Here is a 26,519-nt window from a genome sequence, read left to right as displayed (position 1 = left end):
CCAAATGCAATTCTTGAGGTGGAGTAACTCTGCAAGTTCACGGTCGAACCAGGGACTGAACCTGTTTTTAATTCTAATTTTCTTTATGGGGGTGTGTTTGTTAACAATACCACTGAAAATATAAAAAAAAAGAAGGTCCAAGCGTTTTTGACAGAGGGAATCAAGCTGATTCTATACCATTTTACAGAGGCCAGTTCATGAAGGAAGGCTTGCTCATTACAGTTTTTTAGCAAGCGTCTATGACAAATCAGGACAGGTCGTTTCACTGAGCAGCCATTACGAACATCTGATAGGTCAAAACGGAAACCTGGGTAAAGCTTGGGTTAGGTGGAGACTGAGAGTAGTAGAATATCACACAATAAAGTTATCTGTGGCTTAATGTTCTATTGATAGAAAATATAATGAAGAGAAACTATTATGAATAAAAAAATTTACAATCCAGTAATTTTCAGCTAATTAAAAATACCAAAAACACTGGATATTGGTCAATATAACCACAGATGATGCAATTTCTATTGCAATCCAGACTGCCCTTTCACACCTGGACTAAAGGTACACCTATGTGAGAATGCTATTCATTGACTACAGCGCAGCGTTCAACACCATAGTGCCCTCAAAGCCCATCACTAAGCTAATTACCCTGGGACTAAACACCTCCCTCTGCAACTGGATCCTGGACTTCCTGACAGGCCGCTCCCAGGTGGGAAGGGTCGATAACAACACATCCGCCACGCTGATCCTCAACACGGGAAAAGCACAGGAAAAGCACACCCCCATTCTCATCGACGGGGCGCAAGTGGAGCAGGTTGAGAGCTTCAAGTTCCTTGGATTGCACATCACCAACAAACTCACATGGTTCAAGCACACCAAGACAGTCGTGAAGAGGGCATGACAAAACCTATTCCCCCTCAGGAGACTGAAAAGATTTGGCATGGGTCCTCAGATCCTCAAAAGGTTTTACAGCTACACCATTGAGAGCATCCTGACGGGTTGCATCACTGCCTGGTATGGCAACTGCTTGGCCTCCGACTGCAAGGCACTACAGAGGGTAGTGCGTACGGCCCAGTACATCACCAAGCTTCCTGCCATCCAGGACCTCTATACCAGGCGGTGTCAGAGGAAGGCCCTAAAAATTGTCAAAGACTCCAGCCACCCTAGTCATAGACTGTTCTCTCTGCTACCGCACGGCAAGCGGTACCGGAGCGCCAAGTCTAGGTCCAAGAGGCTTCTAAACAGCTTCTACCCCCATTCCATAAGACTCCTGAACATCTAATCAAATGGCTACCCAGACTATTTGCATTGACCAGCACTAGTAAAATCCTTTAGGATAATAACCCTATTCAAATAGGCCTACGTGTGAAGTTGAAGTAGATAAACATTGTAGTAGGGTTACTAGAAAACAAACAAGAACAGTTAATCCCATTTTAGTACATCTATTATTATTTGCAACTCAAAGTCCATGTGGTCTATAATAATATTAAATGGCAGAGGTTAATGCCAGTCTAATAAATGTTATATTTTCCAATTCTTTAAAAGCAGGCTGCAGACAAGCATTTCAGCGAACACTAATTTGCTTCGAACACCCACGACAGGAATGTCACCACAAGTCAAAGGTGAAAACAGCACAAAGTACAGTGTGAGGAGAGGAATGAGCCCTGAGCATTATTTTCTTTCAGCCATCACCAATTATAAACACAGCTTGTGCCAATTTCTAGCGCCTTCTTCAGGTTTGACATTTAAATTGTCAACCCACTTAATACCGCCGTCTCCTGAAGGAAGCTCCCTGCTGACAGAGACCCGGTAACTACTGAGAGGTGGTTGGAAATCTGTAACATTATATGAGCTCTTTTTTTAAATAGAGAGAGTGTGTGTGTGTCTTGGTGTGTGTGTCTTGGCGTGTGTGTGTGTGTGTGTGTGTGTGTGTGTGTGTGTGTGTGTGTGTGTGTGTGTGTGTGTGTGTGTGTGTGTGTGTGTGTGTGTGTGTGTGTGTGTGTGTGTGTGTGTGTGTGTGTGTGTCTTGGCGTGTGTGTCTTGGTGTGTGTGTGCGTGCACATGTACATTATATTCTTCTAATGTGTAGAAGTTTATTTTGCAAAAAAAGTCTCTGAAGTCCCCACAAGAGATCAGACATTAGCACAGGAAGATAAATAATATATGGGAAAGTGTTGTTCTTGACAACTGAAGCTCGCAATTCCAAAGAAAAGTACTAGTTGCACTGTCTCCAAAAAGAGGCAGAGATGGAGGGTCTGGGGAGCAGTCTGTTATTTAGCTGTCTCCCAAATTAAAGCCATCTCTGCCAGCTAGCTCTCCTATTGGCTCACAGAACCTGACAGCCGCCAAGGCAGGGAATGAAGACTGTGACTAATTGTGTCTGCTCTCCACAATCCAGAAAGTAAATACCAAGGAACACACATAAATATTCATAATAAGGCATACGGATTGACTCCCGCTCTTGAAAAATGTCCAAAGTGGTGCAACTGACAGGAAGCCTTTGTCAAAGGATAACATGATCATTAGATTCCAAACACCTACAGCTTCTGACTAAACAAAAACATTTTGAGAGAAAAAAAAGCACACAATTGAATGCATATTATTGAACTCGCTGCAATAATATGAATATGTATTGATCATGTATATTTTAAACACTACAAAAATATAATGGGTTTTCAAATTGCTTGTGATTTTATGGTGTCCTTATCCACATTACAATAACCTATTTTAGGTGCATCTATAACAATTGTAGGAGATTTGTGCAGGTGTAGAGCCATAGGGGAGGCATGTTCTGATGGGTGGCATTGTTTTATAGAACTGTTCCATCAAAATGTTGGTTGCGTCTCAAATAGTACCCTATTTCCTAAGTACTGTAGTATCGTAAGTGCATAGTTCCATAACCTTGATTATATACACTCTGGATTTTGTTTTGCAGTCTCTGCCATAATCTCTAATGCCCAATTACTAGCAACCAGGTTCCCTTGTCTTGCTGTGGCTAAACTAACCCAATTACAGTCATTCCCATCTCATTTTTAGTCTTATGCTCTCGCTATGGAGGCTCTTTGAGGGATAAACGTGACATATATAACTTCATGTCACTAAAATATAATATTGCATAAATGACAAGATTCTATAATATTCTCCTCTGTACTCAGGTTTACAGGATGTCCTTCCAGAATTCCTCCGGAACCGTTTTGTGGAGGCTGCTCTCAGCTACGTGGCATGCAACTCTGAGGGGGAGCTTTTGTGTCGTAACAATGACTGCTGGTGCCGCTGCTCTGCCAAGTTCCCTGATTGTAACTGCCCCTTGGCTGATATCAAAGTCATGGAGGAAAATCTGCACAAAAGCAAGGAATCCTGGACCAACTTCAACACTGAATTTATGGAATCAGGTGGGCTATTTGTTTGTTATTTGTTATTCATTTCCATCAAGCTGCATTTGAAAGCTATTGGGAGGAGCAGGACACAGGTGTACTATAAAATATCAATAAAAAAAACGAACCAACCCAAATGGCTACAACCATTTTGCTCAATATCAACAAACAGCTAGCTAATGCCGTGAATATGTACAACTAGATGTACTGGTACTGGTGCCTCTCAGGCAGTTCAAGTTATTGATTGGGGACAACTTTACTGAAAAATGTGATTGTTTCTCTTGAGTGTGTTTGTAATCTTGTATATTTGTATTATGTTGTATTTGTAACTTGTGAATATGCAGGGCTCCCTTGAAAAAGAGACATTGGTCTCAATAGGACTTAAATGTAAAAAAGAAAAACAGAAGAAGAAAAACAAGTGTAGCTTGACATTGGAGGCAGGTAGTGTTCCCCATTGCAATGTTTTCTCTAATGTCTATCTGCGAGAGGGCTTCTCTCCATCTGTTGGATTCTGTATGATATAGAAAGTGCATACTGAGTGATGTTTTGAAAGCACAGGCATGCTCCCTTAATTCCCTGAACATCATTTTGACAATACCTGACTTAGCAATATCAGAGCACCTCTCGCATTAAATTGTTATAAGATGCTGCGTTGTTGACAGGCTACTGAAAAGGAGGAATAAGTTCCTCATAATTGCAGCATATTCTTGTTCTGCTGACATTGTTTTGTCTGAAGCCTAACTTAAGCAATTTGTCATGAAAATGAGCACATAGCCCCTTTCATTCTTTTAGATGGTTGAGTGTCAAAATATGGGCAAAAAATATCATAAAAGGCATATGCACACACACACACACACACACACACACACACTCAAACACCTTAACCCAAGCTGAAAAATGTATGATGTACAATACAGAGGGAGGAAGTGATCTAAGCATTAAGCATTTTTAATGGGGCAGAGTGTTTGTCTTTTCATGGCTCTCCACTTACCACAGAGAGCAAAGCATCCAAGGCTCAGTGCTGCTGGTTAGAGTCTGCTTAGAGTCTGCATGCAAGGTTGAGCTGCAGCAGTTCTAGTGAGATTAGTTGATAAATAATGTGGCGAGGAAAAACTTGAAATATGTGGGAAGTGCTGGCACATCAAGTATTTCGCCCAGCCAAGGAATGATCCAAACAGAGAGATAAATCCTGTCTCCGTCTCCAAAGCCTCTTCTGTCCCACGATGGGGCTTTAATGAAAGCACCCCCAAATATCTTTAACTATAGGCCTTCACTCATCAAAATGCATGTGGGTCTTTCTATAAACTAGCGTACCAGTGAGGATTTCCTACACTGGACAACTTGTTACAGATGTCATTGACAATAATCTGCAAAAAATGTTAATGTCATTACATTAAGATATAAGGGACGATAATGGCTACATTCAATAAAATTCATGAGTTGGTTTAAAACCTATGTTTAACCCTTTATCATGGTTGGTGTCTTGATGGATTTGTCCAAAATCATGTGACATGAAACATGACTTTTCTGTCCTTGTATTTATGGCTGTGTAAGTTGTCGTTATATCATATATGTATGTCGCGTGTCACTACTTCACAGGAGAGCCATTTGAATGTTTCTTGACAGAAATGCCTTCTGGAACATTTGAACTTTCATGTGCCTTAATAACAAACTTAATGCCGTCTATAAATACGAATAAAATGGTTAAATTATGACCCTAGTTGGTTTAGCCACAGAAAAAGACAACAACCTTCCTGCTAGCCATGATTGGTAATGATAATGAGTGGGTTGGACCTGCCCAGAGATGAGTTCGGATTGGTCTGCCATGTAGCACACTTCTGTCTATTTGAGCTGGTCAGTATGTGTACAGTAGGTAATCCTGTCTAGTCCTGCATAGTAGAACTGTATAAGTGTTGCTCTTCATTTTCTGGAGGACCGAGTTTTGAAATCAGTGTAATTAGAGTATGATAGATAAGGAGATGGAGAAAACACCTGTCTCCGGTTAAGTCTTGAAACTAAGGGCAACCATGGCATCTGCATACATCCATGTAAGATAGTCTAGCTAGCTACATTTTCAGATATTAAACTTTTGAAATTTTGTCAGAAAGTCATTTTCATTTCAAGTTAAAGAGTACTTTTAGATAGGGCTGGGCGATATGGCCAAAATATCATATCATATGGTATTTTTCAAATTTTTGACGGTATGATGGTATTTGGCGGTATTTTATGTTTTTGATTAATAAAAGTTCTACATTTGCTTTATGAGTAGTGCATGACCCTAGGGTGGCAACACATATATTCTAAATTATTTCAATGCGTCTTTCTTCATTGGGATTGTTTTATACTGTTCAATTCAACTTCAACCTAAAATAATTTCCTGCATTTCCATCAATTTCTGCATTTCCTGCACTCATTTGAAATAATTTCCACACTGCCACGATATGGGAAAAAATACTAGGCCTTATTTTTAACCAAATGTTGCAATTGTGATTTAGGTCACTTTTGGAATCGTGGAAATAGAATGTTTATTATAATTATATAGTTAGAATATAAATAATAGTGGGCACTTTGAATACAGTGTTGTTTGACATGACAACGAATAAAATGCCATGGACAAGTTATTATGACAGGGTAGGAACCAAAGTGATGTTAAGTGTTTCCTAGGGGACCCTATAATCTTGGGCTACATTAAATCTTTATTCATATAGCCAACATATTCATGCTTCGCCTAATCCTCTTTGATTTAGAAGATACGGTTGCACAAACAACATGCTGATTTAGGCCTCCACCAGCACTGGTATCAGGCTATATTAGCTAGCTACGTTTGCTCTGACTGTCATATGCGTCGTAACAAAGCGCAGCGGGTATAGTGCTCATCTTCTTACTTTATTTTAAAGAGAACACTCAAACAAAATAAACAAAACGACGAAACAGTTCCGTAAGGCACACAGGCTATACAGGAAACAACCACCCACAAAAACACAGGAAAAACAGGCTGCCTAAGTATGGCTTCCAATCAGAGACAACGAAAGACACCTGCCTCTGATAGGAAGCCTTACTTGGCCACACATAGAAAAAGAAACATAGAAATAGAAAATTAGAACCAAAATCCCCTAGAACCAAAAAACCCCAAAACACACAAAACAAACACTCCCTGCCACGCCCTGACCATACTACAATTACAAATGACCCCTTTACTGGTCAGGACGTGACACTGACTCAATACTTTTATTAGCTAGTTAGCTAGCCAGCCAGATAACTAGCGATTAGCATTAGTGGCTAACACGATTTAGCTTAACTTGCTAAGAAAATATAAACTAGCTGTTTGCAGATGTAAGATACACAAACTAATATTGTAATTATAGAATGCTTGTGGATTTATATTAAGATCAAACATTGTCATCAACATTGTTGCATGTTCTGCATTGACCATGCAGACTGAACGAAAGTGTCTCGTGGTCAAGTAACAGCAAATGCGCTCCTTGAGTGACAGGGGGTGGGACTAGGTCTATGTGGAAAGCAGCATGGAAAGAGAGAGAGCGGAGAGGGATGACTCAAGTAGCGGAGTAAATTATAAAAATGGACGTTACACACGGCGTATCACATTTAACAAACCAAACATTAAAATAACGTTATAGAAGGTAAAGTAAAAACCCAAACCAGTCCGTGTATCAATATCGGTATATAGTAAAATATGGTATACTGCCCAGCCCTACTGTTAGCTAGCTAGCTAACGTTAGCTGGCTGGCTCACTAGCTATCTCTGTAGTAATATTATTCATATCTCAGAGCCATTTTCTTTGCTAGTTAAAAAGTGTAATTAAATTGTTGAAAGCATTACAGTTGCAGTCACCAATGCTCTGGATAACATAAAAACAGCCTAACGAGCTCTGCTAGGGCGAGTAAAATGGTCAGTCAGCTGTTCTCTTATTTGTGTCTGGAAGTAGCTTTAACAAGTGACTCCACTATGCAAGTAACCATTTCAATACAATGTTAATGATGTCACTGCGACAACTGTTGATAGACGTAGCTGGTAAATTCGCTCTGGTTAATTACTCTGATTTCAGAGTACTCTCGTTTGAGTGTGCAAGAGCGCAGAATAACTGATGAATTTAAGAACGCTCAACACCTGCTGAATATGGCCGGTGTCAGTAAACTTTGGCAAAAAAGCTTAATTAAGTTGTTGCCAGCAGCACAGTTGCAGTCCCCAACGCTCTGGATAACATAAAAACACCATAACCAGCTCCGCTAGGGCGAGTAAAATGGTCAGTGAGATGTTCTCTTATTTTTGTCTGGAAGTAGCTAGCAAGCTAGCCATCTTTAGCCAGTTAGCTTGGGTGCTTGACTGCTGTTGTTAGGACATAACGCTCGGATTAACTGTTTAAGAGATCGGTGAGGCTAAAGTTTAAGATGGTGTGAATGATGCTGAATGGGTGTAGACAAAGAAGAGCTCTCAGTAGGTGTACCAAAATATTTAAAGGCCATTTTCTCAAAAGTGAGGTTACAAGTTTATCAACTTTCAAAGCAAAATTACTTTCCCATTGTTCCTCAACTGTAGTGTATGATACACCATTTTCTAGCTCTGAGTCTCTACTTTTATCCAATGTAAGAAACACCATTTCAAATTTTGCTACATAAGACCGAGTCGAGCCGTTTGGTCGCATATTAAGTATTAATCAGTTAAATTAGACATTGAACTTGAACAATGTAAGAAGCCTGGATCCTGCTGTGGGACAGTTTTTTGTATAGAGATATCAGAAATGCAGTGTAACTCTGTAACATTTTGTGTCTCTATATGTTATTTGGTGGAAACAGTTTTCATGGGCACACAAATCCAAGATAGTAAATGTGATTGCAAAATCAGATGCTTATAACCGAAAGTCACCTTACCTTGATACTTACTGTAAAACCTAAATTGATAATCTCGTTAACATGGTTCTTCACTAATTATGCATAATACTTGTCGGATGCGCAATTTGGTGTCCAGCTGATTAGTTACTGTGTGCAATTGTGTAAATAGACTTTTGCACAGCACCCAATGCTATTCCTATTAATTATTCTGAATAACAAATAAATTACAAAAAAATTATATTTTACTATTCACAATATGATCTGGTAATGAAATAACATCACAGATACATTTTGTTTTCGATGTTACACCTGCAATTTTAAACAATACAATGGGCTTGAAGTAGCTTACGTGAACTTGAATTTGGAGCCCAGAAATTCAAGTACTGGAATAGGCCTACCTTGAAAATCTGAAATTTCCTTCTCGAAATTTGGTTCTCGAAAAGTCCTTGTAATTATTGTGTAAGTTCTCCTGCTCCCTTGCAATTATCCAGGATTTGATTTTTGATCTGTTTTTGTGAGAGTCCAGAAAGTGGAGAGCAATACTTATGCAGTTCTACTGCCACTTCAATTGATGGGTGTTGTGCTACTCTTTTGCGGTAAAACCATGTGTGGTTATTATGAGGACGACAACATCTTAATGTTTGCTTCAACTTGACTTTCCACAGAAATCCTTTCCTAAAAAATGGAACCTGGTTTTTGGTCACTTTCTCATTATAAAAACAGCGATGATGAGATTCAAAGGTGAGATTAATGCTACCGCTAATCATGGCTTTATTATGTGTGCCAATTTCGGCCACATAGGCTCCAGAAAAATTGCTGTGCATGCATCCAATCTATTTAGTCAGGCAATGTCCACATTATTCTCAAATATTTTTAATGTAATAGTAATTTCAATATCAAGTAAGGTCTAAAAAAAGCATTTTTCTTAAAGTGGTTGTCAAATTTTTGGACACTTGATTTTGATGATTTTGAGGTACATGAAAATTATAATTAAGTGCTTGAAAAAGTCCCTGAAAGTCCTTGAATTTGACTTGCCAATGTCTGTATGAATCCTGCTGAAAGGATGTATAGTCCTAAGCCTATATTGTTATAGGTGGGGTTATGGGAGAGTTGCATATATTCACTTTTATTCCTCTAAGTGCACATGTGGAACTGAATGAAAATCCGTTTTATTTTTGTTTCAATCCAATTTAAAAATGTTATCCCAATGTTACACATTGGCCCCATTATTTATAGAAAGACCCATATCTCTTTTGAGCAGATGAAATGGCTAGCTCCAGAGGACTAGGCCAGCCAAGGCAAAGCCTGACTAGAATTATATTTACTCCAGTCATGAATCTGTTTCCATTGTCAGAAAACTAGATGGCTTGGGAGTCTGGTAATAATAGGCCTTTAGTATAAACTGTTATTGCAACTTCTTTGGGATTGGTGTCCCTTCCATGGGACGGTTGAGCTAACGTAGGCTAATGCAATTAGCATGAGGTGGTAAGTAACAAGAACATTTCCCAGGACATAGACATATCTGATATTGGCAGAAAGCTTAAATTCTTGTTAATCTAACTGCGCTGTCCAATTTACAGTAGCTATTACAGTGAAAGAATACCATGCTGTTGTTTGAGGAGAGTGCACAGTTTTGAACATGATAAGTTATTAATAAACAAATTAGGCATATTTGGGAATGCAATGAGAAATGCAATGCATATGAGAATGCATATTGAGAAATGCAATGGTTCATTTGATCAGTCTAAAACTTTGCACATGCACTGCTGCCATCTAGTGGCCAAAATCTAAATTGCAGCTGGGCTGGAATAATACATTATGGCCATTCTCTTGCATTTCAAAGATGACGGTAAAAAAAAATACAAAAGAACAGTTGTTTTTTTCTTTGTATTATCTTTTACCAAATCTATTGTGTTATATTCCTCTACATTCCTTTCACATATCCACAAATTTCAAAGTGTTTCCTTTCAAATGGTACCAAGAATATGCATATCCTTGCTTCTGGGCCTGAGTTATAGGCAGTTAGATTTGGGTATGTAATTTTAGGCGAAAATTGAAAAAAAGGGTGGCTTAAGGCTCTGGCAATACAACAAAGACTTGATTGTTTACGTTTAAAAATGCATTGAGTGTGGTGACAATGTTTACACTATAGTACATACTGTATGGACCTTTTTAAGGTTGAGTTATACTTATGAACACACAATACTAATTCAAGTAGGAATTACAAGACAGTAGCCTAATACTGATGTACCACTGCGGACAGTAGTCATTTTCCAAATTAGTTCCTGCTGTCTTTGTTGAGCACAATCATTCAAATGGCTCAGAAAGCCAATGTCACAGGACATCAGGTTGTAATGAATGCATTCGTGAAGTTGAATGAACCTCCGAAGTAAACAAAGCTAGCAAACAAAGCTATGTCGATGTTGATTTAAAAAAAATATATATATAATAATAATAGTAATTGAAGGACTAATGTTTCATATATGATGCCTCTCATTAGTGACGCAATTTCTACACAGATTTCTACGACTGACAAAGCAAAACCAATTTCTCATGCTGGCACCCAGGCTACCCCTAATATTAGTTGTATAGTTGTATAGTCAAATGAGCTACACTTTACTGTATGTAAATCTGCAATGCACACACATTACATGAATCTTAACAGGTTTGTTTACATATTGGGTGGATTTTTTTAATCCATCAAAAATAATCTGTCAACACCTTTTAACTACCATAATAAACAATGTACAGAGGTGTAAAATCTGTCCATAAATGTCAAGTGTTCTCTCAGTGTTAGATTTACTTTTCTTTCGTTACACAGTGCAAATCACCTAATTGTCACAATGGTTCCATTATGTTAATTAAAACATGCCTTCAAGTAACAGTGAGTTGTTTGATACATGGTACCAACAACAAATAGTCTTGGCACTGCTCACCATCAATGCCTGCCAGTTGAAATTCCACTGATGTCTTGCCCATTTCTGCATTTATTACCTCAAAAAAGCATGGACTGCGAGTGCTTAGATGTGGCACATACAAATTTTGAATGCGACAGATTTGTACAAACATGAAAAAGGCTTATCCAGAAATTGATTTATTTGGTTCAATAGCTGGCAACATCTTTCATGTTTAAAATGTTACATTTTTTATGTTTTTCATGTTTTGAACAGTTAATTTTGTAAATGTCACCCATAACAACTTGTGATGGACATTTGTCAGTTATTCATTCAAAGTGTTGTGTTTCTGTGATACCAGTACGGGGGCCTCCCGAGTGGCGCAGCGGTCTAAGGCACTGCATCGCTGTGCTAGAGGAGTTACTACAGACCTGGGTTCATTCCCAGACTGTGCCATAACTGGCCGTGGCCCGGAGTCCCATAGGATGGCGCACAAATGGCCCAGTGTCGTCCGGGTTAGAGGAGAGTTTGGCCGGGGGGCCTTTACTTGGCTCATCGCACCCTAGCGACTCCTTGTGGTGGGCCTGTGCCTGTAGGCTGACCCAGGTAGCCAATTGAACAGTGTTTCATCCGACACGTTGGTGCGGCTGGCTTCCGGGTTAAGCTGGCAGGTGTTAAGGAGCGCAGTTAGGAGGACCCATGACTCCATCTTCACCTCACCCAAGCCCATTGGGGAGTTGCAGCGATGAGATAAGATCAAAATTGGGGAGAAAAAGGGGGGTAGGTAACAAACAAAAAAATACAGCAAAAAAAAGAAGGGAAAAAATAAGTACTGGTACGACCTAGCCACCGATGGAGCATTATAGGCGATAGATTTTGTGCTCTAACTTTGGAACACTATGGGCTATCAGCTCAACTTGGTATAGAGCCATTATTGGAATCTAAATATGTATTTACGTTTATATTTTCATTGTATTTTTTTATAGTGGCTGCCATGCCCCCCAGGGGCCAAATCTGGGGTGGCTCCATAGATTTACATCTATATCAATCAATCAAATTTATTTAGATAGCCCTTCTTACATCAGCTGATGTCACAAAGTGCTCTACAGAAACCCAGCCTAAAACCCCAAACAGCAAGCAATGCAGCTGTAGAAGCATGGTGGCTAGGAAAAGCTCCCTAGATAGGCCAGAGAGGAACCAGGCTATGAGGGGTGGCCAGTCTTCTTCTGGATGTGCCGGGTGGAGATTATAACAGAACATGGCCAAGATGTTCAAATGTTCATAGATGACCAGCAGGGTCAAATAATAATAATCACAGTGGTTGTTGAGGGTGCAACAGGTCAGCACCTCAGGAGTAAATGTCAGGTGGCTTTTCATAGCCGATCATTCAGAGTATCTCTACTGCTCCTGCTGTCTCTAGAGAGTTGAAAACAGCAGGTCTGGGACCGTTAGCACGTCCGGTGAACAGTTCAGGGTTCCATAGCCGCAGGCAGAACAGTTGAAACTGGAGCAGTAGCACGGCCAGGTGGACTGGGGACAGCAAGGAGTCATCAGGCCAGGTAGTCCTGAGGCATGGTCCTAGGGCTCAGGTCCTCCGAGAGAAAGAAAGAAAGCATACTTAAATTCACACAGGACACCGGATAAGACAGGAGAAATACTCCAGATATAACAGACTGACCCTAGTCCCCCGACAGATAAACTACTGCAGCATAAATACTGGAGGCTGAGACAGGAGGGGTCGAGAGACACTGTGGCCCCGTCTGATGATACCCCGGACAGGGCCAAACAGGCAGGATATAACCCCACTCACTTTGCCAAAGCACAGCCCCCACACCACTAGAGGGATATCTTCAACCACCAATTTACCATCCTGAGACAAGGCCGAGTATAGCCCACAAAGATCTCCGCCACCGCGCAACCCAAGGGGGGGCGCCAAACCAGACAGGAAGATCACGTCAGTGACTCAACCCACTCAAGTGACGCACCCCTCCCAGGGACGGCATGGAAGAGCACCAGTAAGCCAGTGACTCAGCCCCTGTAATAGGGTTAGAGGCAGAGAATCCCAGTGGAGAGAGGGGAACCGGCCAGGCAGAGACAGCAAGGGCGGTGCGTTGCTCCAGTGCCTTTCCGTTCACCTTCACACTCCTGGACCAGACTACACTCAATCATAGGACCTACTGAAGAGATGAGTCTTCAATAAAGACTTAAAGGTTGAGACCGAGTCTGCGTCTCTCACATAGGTAGCCAGACCATTCCATAAAAATGGAGCTCAATAGGAGAAAGCCCTGCCTCCAGCTGTTTGCTTAGAAATTCTAGGGACAGTAAGGAGGCCTGTGGCTTGTGACCGTAGCATATGTGTAGGTATGTACGGCAGGACCAAATCGAAAAGATAGGTAGGAGCAAGCCCATGTAATGCTTTGTAGGTCAGCAGTACAACCTTGAAATCAGCCCTTGCCTTAACAGGAAGCCAGTGTAGAGAGGCTAGCACTGGAGTAATGTGATCACATTTTTGGGTTCTAGTCAAGATTCTAGCAGCCATGTTTAGCATTAACTGAAGTTTATTTAGTGCTTTATCCGGGTAGCCGGAAAGTAGAGCATTGCCGTAGTCTAACCTAGAAGTGACAAAAGCATGGATTAATTTTTCTGCATCATTATTGGACAGAACATTTCTGATTTTTGCAGTGTTACGTAGATGGAAAAAAGCTGTCCTTGAAACAGTCTTGCTATGTTCGTCAAAAGAGAGATCAGGTTCCAGAGTAACACAGAGGTCCTTCACAGTTTTATTTGGGATGACTGTACATCCATCAAGATTAATTGTCAGACTAAACAGAAGATCTCTTTGTTTCTTGGGACCTAGAACAAGCATCTCTGTTTTGTCCGAGTTTAAAAGTAGAACATTTGCAGCCATCCACTTCCTTATGTCTGAAACACAGGCTTCCAGCGAGGGCAATTTTGGGGCTTCACTATGTTTCATCGAAATGTACAGCTCTGTGTCATCTGCAAAGCAGTGAAAGTTAACATTATGTTTCCGAATGACATCACCAAGAGGTAAAATATATAGTGAAAACAATAGTGGTCCTAAAACGGAACCTTGAGGAATACCGAAATTTACAGTTGATTTGTCAGAGGACAAACCATCCACAGAGACAAACTGAAGTCTTTCCAACAGATAAGATCTAAACCAGGCCAGAACTTGTCCTTGTAGACCAATTTGGGTTTCCAATCTCTCCAAAAGAATGTGGTGATCGATGGTATCAAAAGCAGCACTAAGGTCTATGAGCACGAGGACAGATGCAGAGCCTCGGTCTGACGCCATTAAAAGGTAATTTACCACCTTTACAAGTGCAGTCTCAGTGCTATGATGGGGTCTAAAACCAGACTGAAGCGTTTCGTATACATTGTTTGTCTTCAGGAAGGCAGTGAGTTGCTGCGCAACAGCTTTTTCCAAATTTGAGAGGAATGAGAGATTCGATATAGGCCGATAGTTTTTTATATTTTCTGGGTCAAGGTTTGTCTTTTTCAAGAGAGGCTTTATTACTGCCACTTTTAGTGAGTTTGGTACACATCCGGTGGATAGAGAGCCGTTTATTATGTTCAACATAGGAGGGCCAAGCACAGGAAGCAGCTCTTTCAGTAGTTTAGTTGGAATAGGGTCCAGTATGCAGCTTGAAGGTTTAGAGGCCCTGAGTATTTTCATCAATGTGTCAAGAGATATAGTACTAAAAAACTTGAGAGTCTCCCTTGATCCTAGGTCGTGGCAGTTTTGTGCAGACTCTGAGCTTTGGAGGAATACGCAGATTTAAAGAGGAGTCTGTAATTTGCTTTCTAATGATCATGATCTTTTCCTCAAAGAAGTTAATGAATTTATCACTGCTGAAGTGAAAGCCATCCTGTCTTGGGGAATGCTGCTTTTTAGTTTGTTTTGCGACAGTATCAAAAAGACATTTTGGATTGTTCTTATTTTCCTCAAATAAGTTGGAAAAAAAGGATGATCGAGCAGCAGTGAGGACTCTTCGATACTGCACAGTACTGTCTTTCCAAGCTAGTCGGAAGACTTCCAGTTTGGTGTAGCGCCATTTCCGTTCCAATTTTCTGGAATCTTGCTTCAGAGCTCGGGTATTTTCTGTATACCAGGGAGCTAGTTTCTTATGACAAATATTTTTTGTTTTTAGGGGTGCGACTGCGTCTAGGGTATTGCACAAGGTTAAATTGAGTTCTTCAGTTAGGTGGTTAACTGATTTTTGTACTCTGACGTCCTTGGTTAGGAGGAGGGAGTCTGGAAGGGCATCTAGGAATCTTTGGGTTGTCCGAGAATTTATAGCACAACTTTTGATGATCCTTGGTTGGGGCCTGAGCAGATGATTTGTTGCGATTGCAAACATAATAAAATGGTGGTCTCATAGTCCAGGATTATGAGGAAAAATATTAATATCCACAACATTTATTCCACGGGACAAAACTAGGTCCAGAGTATGACTGTGGCAATGACTAGGTCTGGAGACATGTTGGACAAAACCCAATGAGTCGATGATGGCTCCGAAAGCCTTTTGGAGTGGGTCTGTGGACTTTTCCATGTGAATATTAAAGTTACCAAAAATCTGAATATTATCTGCCATGACTACAAGGTCCGATAGGAATTCAGGGAACTGTGAGGAACGCTGTATATGGCCCAGAGGCCTGTAAACAGTAGCTATAAAAAGTGATTGAGTAGGCTGCATAGATTTCATGACTAGAAGCTCAAATTTGCTATCATACATGTTAGCAACACCTCCGCCTTTGCAGGATGCGCGGGGGATATGGTCTCTAGTGTAACCAGGAGGTGAGACCTCATTTAACACAGTACATTCATCAGGCTTAGGCCATGTTTCAGTCAGGCCAATCACATCAAGATTATGATCAATGATTAGTTCATTGACTATAACTGCCTTGGAAGTGAGGGATCTAACATTAAGTAGCCCTATTTTGAGATGTGAGGTAACACAATCTCTTTCAATAATGGTAGGAATGGAGGAGGTCTTTATTCCAGTGAGATTGCTAAGGCGAACACCGCCATGTTTAGTTTTGCCCAACCTAGGTCGAGGCACAGACACGGTCTCAATGGGGATAGCTGAGCTGTACACTGACTGTGCTAGTGGCAGACTCCACTAGCAGCCTGCTGCCTGGCCTGCACCCTATCTCATTGTGGAGCTAGGGGAGTTAGAGCCCTGTCTATATTCGGAGATACGATGAGAGCACCCCTCCAGCTAGGATGGAGTCCATTACTCCTCAACAGGCCAGGCTTGGTCCTGTTTGTGGGTGAGTCCCAGGAAGAGGGACAATTATCTACAAATTCCATTTTTTTGGGAGGGGCAGAAAACAGTTTTCAACCAGCGGTTGAGTTGTGAGACTCTGCTGTAGAGCTCATCACTCCCCCTAACTGGGAGGGGGCCAGAGACAATTACTCGATGCCGACACATCTTTCTAGCTGATTTACACGCTGAAGCTATGTTGCGCTTGGTGACCTCTGACTGTTTCATCCTAACATCGTTGGTGCCGACGTGGATAACATATCCCTATACTCTCTACACTCGCCAGTTTTAGCTTTAGCCAGCACCATCTTCAGATTAGCCTTAACGTCGGTAGCCCTGCCCCCTGGTAAACAGTGTATGATTGCTGGATGATTCGTTTTAAGTCTAATACTGCGGGTAATGGAGTCGCCAATGACTAGGGTTTTCAATTTGTCAGAGCTAATGGTGGGAGGCTTCGGCGTCTCAGACCCTGTAACGGGAGGAGTAGAGACCAGAGAAGGCTCGGCCTCTGACGGCGACTCGCTGCTTAATGGGGAGAACCGGTTGAAAGTTTCTGTCAGCTGAATGAGTGACACCGGTTGAGCATTCCTACAGCATTTCCTTCCAGAAGCCATGAGAAAGTTGTCCGGCTGCAGGGACTGTGCGAGGGGATTTATACTACTATCTGTACTAACTGGTGGAACAGACGCTGTTTCATCCTTTCCTACACTTAAATTACCCTTGCCTAACGATTGCGTCAGAAGATGGGCTTGCAGCACAGCTATCCTGTGCTGCAAGTGAAAAAGTTGAATGAAAAGAGTCGAGCGAGGGCTTTGTCAAGCAACTATCTTATACATCTACCTTTGTGACAACATTTCCAGCTTAGCACCATATGTAAACAAATTAGATATTATTTTTCATTCTTACATATTAACACATAAATCATCGTAAATTGAATTTTTTTGTTGGTAACTAGTTGTTTGACAATGCCCAAAAATGTCGAAATTACATTCCTGACCACTGTTGGCGCTTTTAGGGTTAAATCGCATCCAGGATATACATGCATCTTTAATATCTTAGCATTTTGTACATGTCTTAGTGGTCGACTGATTTGTATTGCTTTTTTATCCCTGCATTTTGATGGAGTTAGAGTAGAATGTGACGTGTATTGCACACACTGATTAGACGATAACACCGTTATAACGAAGATCAAGCAGAATGTGGAAACTTGTATATTCAGGAACAAATGAAGGTAGATACAGAAAGAAGGCAAAATGATGGCATTCTGCTTAGCTCCAGTAATGTTTTCTCTACGAGGGGATTATAATGTCGAGTACATGGCAGATTCTTCCTACAAACCCTGCAGAAATGCTGCTCTTAGCCCAAAGCAAAACTTCATACACAGCTCAATAGTGCTTCTCCAGCAGCCAATTCAATGTAATGCATAGAGCCACAGAACTTGCAAGAGACATAGCCTATGTATTGGTACAGTGCAAAGTATTTTGACCCCTTCACATTTTTCACGTTTTGTTACGTTACAGCCTTATTCTAAAATTGATCAATCTAAACACAATGCCCCATAATGACAAAGCAAAAACAGGTTTTTAGATTTTTTTGCAAATGTATTAAAAATAAAAAACTGAAATACCTTAATTACCTAAGTATTGAGACCCTTTGCTATGAGACTCAAAATTGAGCTCACATGCATCCTGTTTCCATTGATCATCCTTGAGATGTTTCTACAATTTGACTGGAGTCCTTTTTTTTATTCAATTGATTGGACATGATTTGGAAAGGCACACACCTGTCTATATAAGGTCCCACAGTTGACAGTGCATGTCAGAGCAAAAATCAAGCCATGTGGTCGAAAGCATTGTCTGCAGAGCTCCGAGACAGGATTATGTTGACGCACAGGTTTGGGGAAGGGTACACATTTTTTTTAAGCATTGAAGGTCCCAAGAACACAGTGGCCTCCATCATTCTTAAATGGTTGCCCGGCCAAACTGAGCAATAGGAAGAGACGGTCCTTGGTCAGAGAGGTGACCAAGAACCCAATGGTCATTCTGACAGAGCTCCAGTTCCTCTGTGGAGATGGGAGAACCTTCCAGAAGAACAACCATCTCTGCAGCACTCCTCCAATCAGGCCTTTATGGTAGATTGGCCAGATGGAAGCCACTCCTCAGTAAAAGGCACATGACAGCCCGCTTGGAATTTGCTAAAAGGCACCTAAAGGACTCTCAGACCATGAGAAAAAAGATGCTCTGGTCTGATGAAACCAAGATTGAACTCTTTGGCCTGAATGCCAAGCGCAATGTCTGGAGTAAACCAGGCACCGCTCATCACCTGGCCAATACCATCCCTACGGTGAAGCATGGTGGTGGCAGCATCATGCTGTGGGGATGTTTTTCAGCGGCAGGGACTGGGAGACTAGTCAACATTGGGGGAAAGATGAACGGAGCAAAGTACAGAGATCCTTGATGAAAACCTGCTCCAGAGAGCTCAGGATCTCAGACTTGGGCGATAGTTCACCTTCCAACAGGACAACAACTCTAAACACACAGCCAAGACAATGAAGGAGTGGCTTCCGGACAAGTCTCTGACTGTCCTTGAGTGGCCCAGCCAGAGCCTGGACTTGAACCCGATCTAACATCTCTGGAGAGACCTGAAAATAGCTGTGCAGCGACACTCCCCATCCAATCTGACAGAGCTTGAGAGGACCTGCAGAGAAGAATGGGAGAAACTCCCCAAATACAGGTGTGCCAAGCTTTTAGTGTCCTACTCAAGAAGACTTGAGGCTGTAATCACTGCCAAAGTTGCTTCAACCAAGTACTGAGTAAAGGGTCTGAATACTTACGTAAATGTGATATTTACGTTTCTAAAAACCTATTTTTGCTTTGTCATTATGGGGCATTGTGATTGATGAGGGAAAAACTATTTAATCAATTTTAGAATAAGGCTGTAACGTAACAAAATGTGGAAAAAATGAAGGGGTCTGAATACTTTCTGAATGCACTGTAACGGTAGATGTTGCACATGTCAGTAATATGATTGGAGCTATAATTCTACCGGGAACTTATGCTGATACAGTGCCACATAGATCAACACTTTCTAATTGTTAGTATACAGACTAAGAGATCTAGTCAAGCTCACACAAACACTATGCACAAGGAACTCAATTATAATAAATATTTTGGTAAAAGATGAGGTTTGCCAAAAGTTGAAATTCAAAGTGTATTATACAGCTCTGGAAATCTACACCCATTGTATTAATAGTTTTGTGATGCTTTGGGATACTTTGATCCCTGTGATTTTACATTCTGTGCAGACTTCACATGTCGATTCCGGAGGCACATAAGTTCGCTCACATGATCAGAGACCACGAAGCACACGCCTGACCACAAAGCACACTCAAGCAGCAGTGGCAGCAAAATAAGAATGTGTCCTATATTTCAAACGAGTGAAATGAAATACAACAAAAACATGGAGAAACATGGATTAAGGCGCAGGGGTAGAGACAAACAGTTAGTTCCTTGAGAAGAAGTCTTTGAAGCACTGTCAGCTCAACATTGGAGCTCAGGGACTGTGATGGTGGTTTTACTTGTGTGCTGCTGACCCCTAAAGCTCTCTCTGATCCCTGAGGACCACTAGCCCACCATGCGCTCGGACTGAAGGACAACTTACTCTCCTGAGATACATAGACTCAACAGTGCACGACATCTCACCAGGGGCTCAGGAGTGTTGGCCTAGGTCCAGCAGCAGACTCTCTGAGACTATTTCAAACACCAGTTGAACCTCACTACTCTTTCTGTCATGTGTCAAACTTTTTTGTTCACTTTAATACATGAACAATGGGAGCAAAACTTTCCTTGGCTCTATTTCTGGCATGAAAGTGAGTCATCGTCAAACTTGACCAGTAGCTCAGCGAAGTAGCACAGATGCTTGCGGAGGAGGTGTTGTATACTGAAAATAAAGGGTTTTTTCCTAGGGAGAAAAACATCATCAACGCTGTTCAATATCTGACTGCTTGCCATAAAGACATTGAGCTATAAATAGAATAGCAGATGAAGGCCTCTCCTCCCTCTCCTGCTGACAAATGGATGAGACAATGGCAGTTCATCTTCTACTATTGTTCATTCTATGTGCCTGTTGAGAGAGAGAGATGCATCAAATCCACATGGGGTAATTTAGTGTGGTTAGGGATCCTTTAGCTCAGGCTCCATTTGTCACCAGGATCGCCTGCAGAGAACCTTTTTAATGAAAAATGTAGTGTGTATGTCTAAAATGGCACCATGTTCCCTATACAGTGCACTACGTTTGACCAGAGCCCTATGGACCCTGGTCAAAAGTAATGCACTATATAGGGAATAGGATGCCATTTGGGACGCGTGTTTAAAGTGGTCGGGGGGAAAGGACCACATGCCCCCCTGTACAAAGGTAGCTGGTAGAGGTGCATTACATGTCTCTGGGGGGTGGCTCATGTCATACGGTCTCATTTCCTAGAATCTTTGCACTCCCAGGGGATACTATCTGAGAATGTAGTCATGGTACTAATCCTTCCTCTCCCCTCTACAGAGTTAAAATCACTGTCTACAGGTGAAGGTATAGCTTACATAACTACCTCCCTGCGAAATAAGTGGACTTTGCCAAACAGGAAATAATGCTACAGTATGTTGTAATATGAGCGTGTTTTACTTACATACAACGTGTTTAACATATTAATGGATTGCACGTTGCATCACAATATCGATATGAATATTCTCTTGAGCACTGGTGCCCAACTGAACGTTCTGCTTAATTGGCACTGATGAACATTTAATCTAAAGTGCGTTATAGTGGCTTGGAAAGACGATGACATTTCGAAAGGAGACAAATATTTAGTTGTCGAAAACTTTTGTCATCATTGTGATGTCGCCAGATTGACTTTAGATGAAGTATAACTTTAGCTCGCTTATGTTAGCATTGCTAGCTATTTTTTGACAAACTTTGCTAGTTAATGGAAACATTGCTATCTCTAAAGTATATTTGACAGCATCAAAATGATGACAAAGTTGTTTACTAGTAATTATTTGCCTACTTTAGAAATGTCATCGTACTTCCAAGCCACTATACTCTAATTTAGCCATAGAAATCATTAGCCCCCATTAAGAATGACTGGGCACCACTCAACTTTCGGCATCAGTACTGTATGTCTGAGAGTGGCTTGAGAACGTTGATAACAATGGTGTGTCATGACCAAGTGACTGCGGTGCAACCCATGCATACTTTTATAGACTATATTGGTGTTTTTGTTGTTGCAAATTGAGCTAATTGTAAACAAATGTTTTGTTATTGAAAAACATTCAACTGCTGCTAGGGATTATTTGTGAGTACAGCTCAACTCAGTAGCTAATGACAATGAACTGCCTTCTTTCTGTTTGTAAGTGTAGGCATTCAACATGGACAGTTCGTGAGGCCAGGGGTAGTCTCCATTGGCTCAATTACATTGTGACTCACACTGTTGAATCCAGCTAATCAAATGTCATAGTGCTAGAGTGACTACAGCTAATGAGGATCTCATTAACAGCTTTAAGCACAGTCCTTTTTTCAGGGCTTTGTAAAGGCTGTTGAATAAATACTAGCTATATCATGTTTCAGGTAAGACCCAGATGCAGACCACGTTGAAGTAATAACAGTTTACTAATCCAACAGGGGCAGGCAAAATACAGGTCAATGGCAGTCAGGGGTCAGTAATCCAGAACGGCAGGCAGGCTCAGGGCAGGCAGAAAAGGTCAACACCGGGAAAACTAGAAAACAGGAACAATCAAGCGACAGGAACAGAGGGAAAACCGCTGGTAGGCTTGACGAAACATAACGAACTGGCAACAGACAAACAGAGAACACAGGTATAAATACACAGGGGATAATGGGGAAGATGGGCGACACCTGGAGGGGGTGGAGACAATCACAAAGACAGGTGAAACAGATCAGGGTGTGACAAGCTAAGTCTGTGTTGTTGTACTGGATGTGTGAGTATTGTGTGGGCTGGTCCACCACTAGTTTAAAAAGGCTCTATGTTACTTATTAGTTACAATAACTTGGGTGATTATTATGTCTTTTTTTAATGTAAATTCTATTTTAATAGCAAACAACAAGAGAGCTGTCTGTCTCTGTGTGTGTGTGTGTGTGTGTGTGTGTGTGTGTGTGTGTGTATGTCTGTCAGCATAGAAAGTTGTATGTGAATAGTGTAGTGTAGCATAGTTGTGTAAATTCAGCGGTAGAAAACGGCCTTCATATACTAAAGGTGAAGAGGTATTTATAGTCCTTCATTACTCATGTGAACTCAGCTCATTGGTAGAATTTAATTGAAACAAAATGTGGTATTCATAAATTCACAATACCCTATTAACAACATTGAGCTTTTAATTATTTTTCGATGTTTAAAGGTTAAGCAACAGAAACTAAGTACAGTCAACTCCCAATGCCTCAAAGGTAGACAGTGCCAGCCACGTTACAGCAAGTATCTCCCAGGTTGGCTCTTCCCTCTTGAGCAACTAAGCCCTAAGCCCATTTCTGAATGTACTTTGCAACATAAGCCTTGCAAACATTTTTATCTTTACTTTGCCCAAGGCAAGAAACATTTTCTAGCGTGAGGAGAGATGAAACTTCCTCATATTCCCTACTATGAGAGCAAAGATTTATAGTTTGTTGCAAGCTCTTCAATCAGATGCGCTTTGGCCAACATCCGCTTAGCGGTTGTTTTGGCGGTGTCTGAGGTGTAACTGGTTAGAGCTGTCAAATCCACAATGGCTCCCGGCATTATACCTAAGGTGGACATTTCTATTGGCTGCACGGAGTCACAATAGCCTTGTTTACAAGTTGGAACAGTGGAATGTGTCTGTCAACTACACCTCCATTAGGATGATAGAAATCTTAAATATTTTGTTTGAAGATTTTTTAATTTGAGCGTAAATATTTCTATATAGCCTACACTTTCTCGCTCTGAACTTCTAACACGAGTGGGGCGGGTGTGGCTTTGTGTTAATGATCCGATTTGGCTCCAATGCAGTTCCCCCTCCAACACGCCAAAACATCCGCTATGTGGGTGTCTGCTATCCCCGGTTAACGCTTGATCTGATTGAATCTAAGCCTTACTATTAGAAAATGTGTTTTGAATGGTATGTCAGAGGCAGTGTCCTGATCAGGGCAGTGACTATGACTTCCTACGGTTCATCCCAAATGGCACCCTATTCCCTATATAGTACACTACTTTTGACCAGAGCCCTTTGTGCCCTGATGAAAAGTAGTGTCCTAAATAGGGAATAGGGTACTATTTGGGATGCAACCCTTCTGTCCATTGTTAATTCCCATAGGCCTTTCGACCTGCCCATTTTGCTGTTGCCCAGTAACTGTCCCAGTCTAGTTTAAAAGTGTGAGTTCAATGCAGTTCAAACTTACAGCATTAGTTTAAAAGTAATACACTTTTTGCAACATCAATCAAAACCCAGATACGACTTAATAAAAGTAAGAAGATAAGCTGTGGGTCAGCATTTTAAAAGCCCCAGAAAATCAGTACTGTAATACAAGGTAAAAGTTCTGTGGAATGAAAACCTACTTATTGTGTGTATGTATTGACATGTATGTGTAACTGATTGATGCATACACACACACACACACGCTACATGTTAATAGTTTTAAATGTATGTAAATTGTAAAGTATTTTGTCTGTAATATCTTATTCTTTATGTGAGACTAGCTGTCACCATTGGCGTCAGTTAACGGGATTCAAATAAAATCACATTTTAAAAAAGAAACTAAAGAAAGTGCACACCTTGGGGCGGCAGGTAGCCTAGTGGTTAGAGCGTTGGACTAGTAACCGAAAGGTTGCAAGATCGAATCCCTGAGCTGACAAGGTAAAAATCTGTCGTTCTGCCCCTGAACAAGGCAACCAACTGTTCCTAGGCCTTTAACTGACTTGCCTAGTTAAATAAAGGTTCAAAAAAAAGTGTTTGAGGGAGAGGAGGAAAGGTGTTGTAATTTTCACCTGGTCTCCCATGCAGGGGAAGCAGTGTAATCAAGGATTTAAAGGGGTGGTGCTGAGAATTATAACTTTGCAAGTCTATTGACACTATTCACAAAACTGCATGTCCGCCTCACAACAATTCCATCTACCATAAAGGGAATTTAAGGTCATGTTTGGTATATAAAACAAATTAAACAATATAATAACTGTGAGTGGGAACATAGTTAAATCCCATCTGTCTTCATCCAACTAGGCCACCTGGCTTCCTTTATATACACAACCTTGGTAATGCCCAAGGTTAATACATTTTATTATCCAGAACCATCAAATACAAAAAATATATATTTTAATGAATGAGGATTCTAATGGTTACCTGGACCTCATTTAGTCATAACGGCTGACAGACCGTGTATATTTTGTCTTAAGGATTAAGGATCAGTGTACCATTTTGTTAAAGATTAGAGCCAATTTAAAATAATAGACAGCAAGTAAACTATTATAACAGAGAGACAAACAACATCCTAGTTTACACTCTTTGAAAAAAGGTGCTATTTAGAATCTAAAAGGGTTCTTTGTCTGTAAACATAGAAGATCCCCCTTTAAAGAACCCTTGTTGGTTCAAGGCAGAACCCTTTGGGTTCCAAGTAGAACCGTTTTGGGTTCCATGTAGAACCGGATCCCAAAATGGTTCTGCCTGGAACCAAAAAGGATTTTACCTGGAACCCTTTTGGAACCCTTTTTTCTAAGAATTGTACCTGTCAGATACTGTTCGTGGAAGACATTACAGGGTTATGACAAATGCTTTCTCAGACAGAGTGATAGCTGATGACGATAGCTAACCTGGTAGCAATGTTGATAATATTTATGGAGTCAAAAGGCGAATTAGTACTGCTGGGAATTGCCAGGGACCTCACAATATGATATTGTCCCAATGCTTAGGTGCAGATACGATATGTATTGAGATTCTCATGATTCTATATGCATTGCGATCCAATACTGGAATTTTATTGTGATTCGATGTTCCAAACATATTGCTCACCATATGTCTGCTGCAGAGGGATAAGAGAGAGCCATGAGAAAATGAGTTTTGATCAGTAATGGAAATAAGTCCTGAAAACAAATTGGGTCCTTATTTAAAAAGAAGATGGAGAACAAGCTATGAAGGAAAAATACTGGAGTTCTGGTGAAGGTACAGCCAACTAGCGAGAAAATTATCTTGCAATATTTCCAAAAAGATACGATATATCGGCTAAAATAATATTCCAATATGTAAATGCATTAACTTTATTCCCACATCAATACTAATTAGAGGAATATAATGTATTTTTCCATGGCAATACATTCTTACTATAGAACACAGAAGAACAAATTACTGTCTCATTCCCAACTGCAGCTTGATGGTGTAACATTGGAGTATACTGCTTTCATACTGTAAGAGCAATGAAACAATATATTCTTGTTATGCTCCTTGGTCAGGTTAGAGAAACTGGTGTCCAACTACAAGAACTGGGCTAGATCCAATAGATGACTCAGCTCAACAAAATGTCCTTAGAAATGTTCCCATAGCATCTGCTTTAGTCAATGGACAGCAGGCGTCCTCTATGGCACTGAAATTACATATTTTGGGGAAATATCTCATTCAATGCATTACTCATTAAGTGTAAAAACCATTCTCCTCAGGCAAGTATTCTGAGAAATAGCTGCTGGGGAAAGCCTGAATGATTGACCCCCTCCTGTTCACTAAATCTATTATCCAGGTTGGATCTTACCGCATGACTTGGTGAAATATTCCAAACAGTCAATGCTAAATGACTTGTGGGCTTACTCAAGCTTCTGGTGTTACCCTCTCTGTTGTCAAAGTTGACCTGGCAGTAGTAAGGAAATCATTTGTCATGCTTATTAATAATACCCAAAAGGGCTGTGCTCTGTATTTTTTTATTTATTTTTATTTCACCTTTATTTAACCAGGTAGGCAAGTTGAGAACAAGTTCTCATTTACAATTGCGACCTGGCCAAGATAAAGCAAAGCAGTTCGACAACATACAAAAACACAGAGTTACACATGGAGTAAAACAACATACAATCAATGATACAGTAGACAAAAATAAGACTATGTACAATGTGAGCAAATGATGTGAGATAAG

The 26,519-nt window shown here is 40.8% G+C and overlaps 1 protein-coding gene across 1 annotated transcript in view; it reads left to right on the top strand.

Annotated features, from left to right (window-relative positions):
* brinp2 (BMP/retinoic acid inducible neural specific 2) overlaps positions 1-26,519 on the top strand; it is a 122,663-nt gene that overhangs the window by 76,998 nt on the left and 19,146 nt on the right. The window contains exon 6 of the mRNA XM_014190641.3: positions 3,147-3,383. Within this exon, the coding sequence (XP_014046116.1) occupies positions 3,147-3,383 (237 nt within the window). The remainder of the gene's footprint in view (positions 1-3,146; positions 3,384-26,519) is intronic.

This window comes from Salmo salar, chromosome 03 (genome assembly GCF_965601325.2).
Source record: "Salmo salar chromosome 03, fSalSal1, whole genome shotgun sequence".
Lineage (NCBI taxonomy): Eukaryota > Metazoa > Chordata > Actinopteri > Salmoniformes > Salmonidae > Salmo > Salmo salar.
This window is presented reverse-complemented; position numbering and strand designations above follow the sequence as displayed.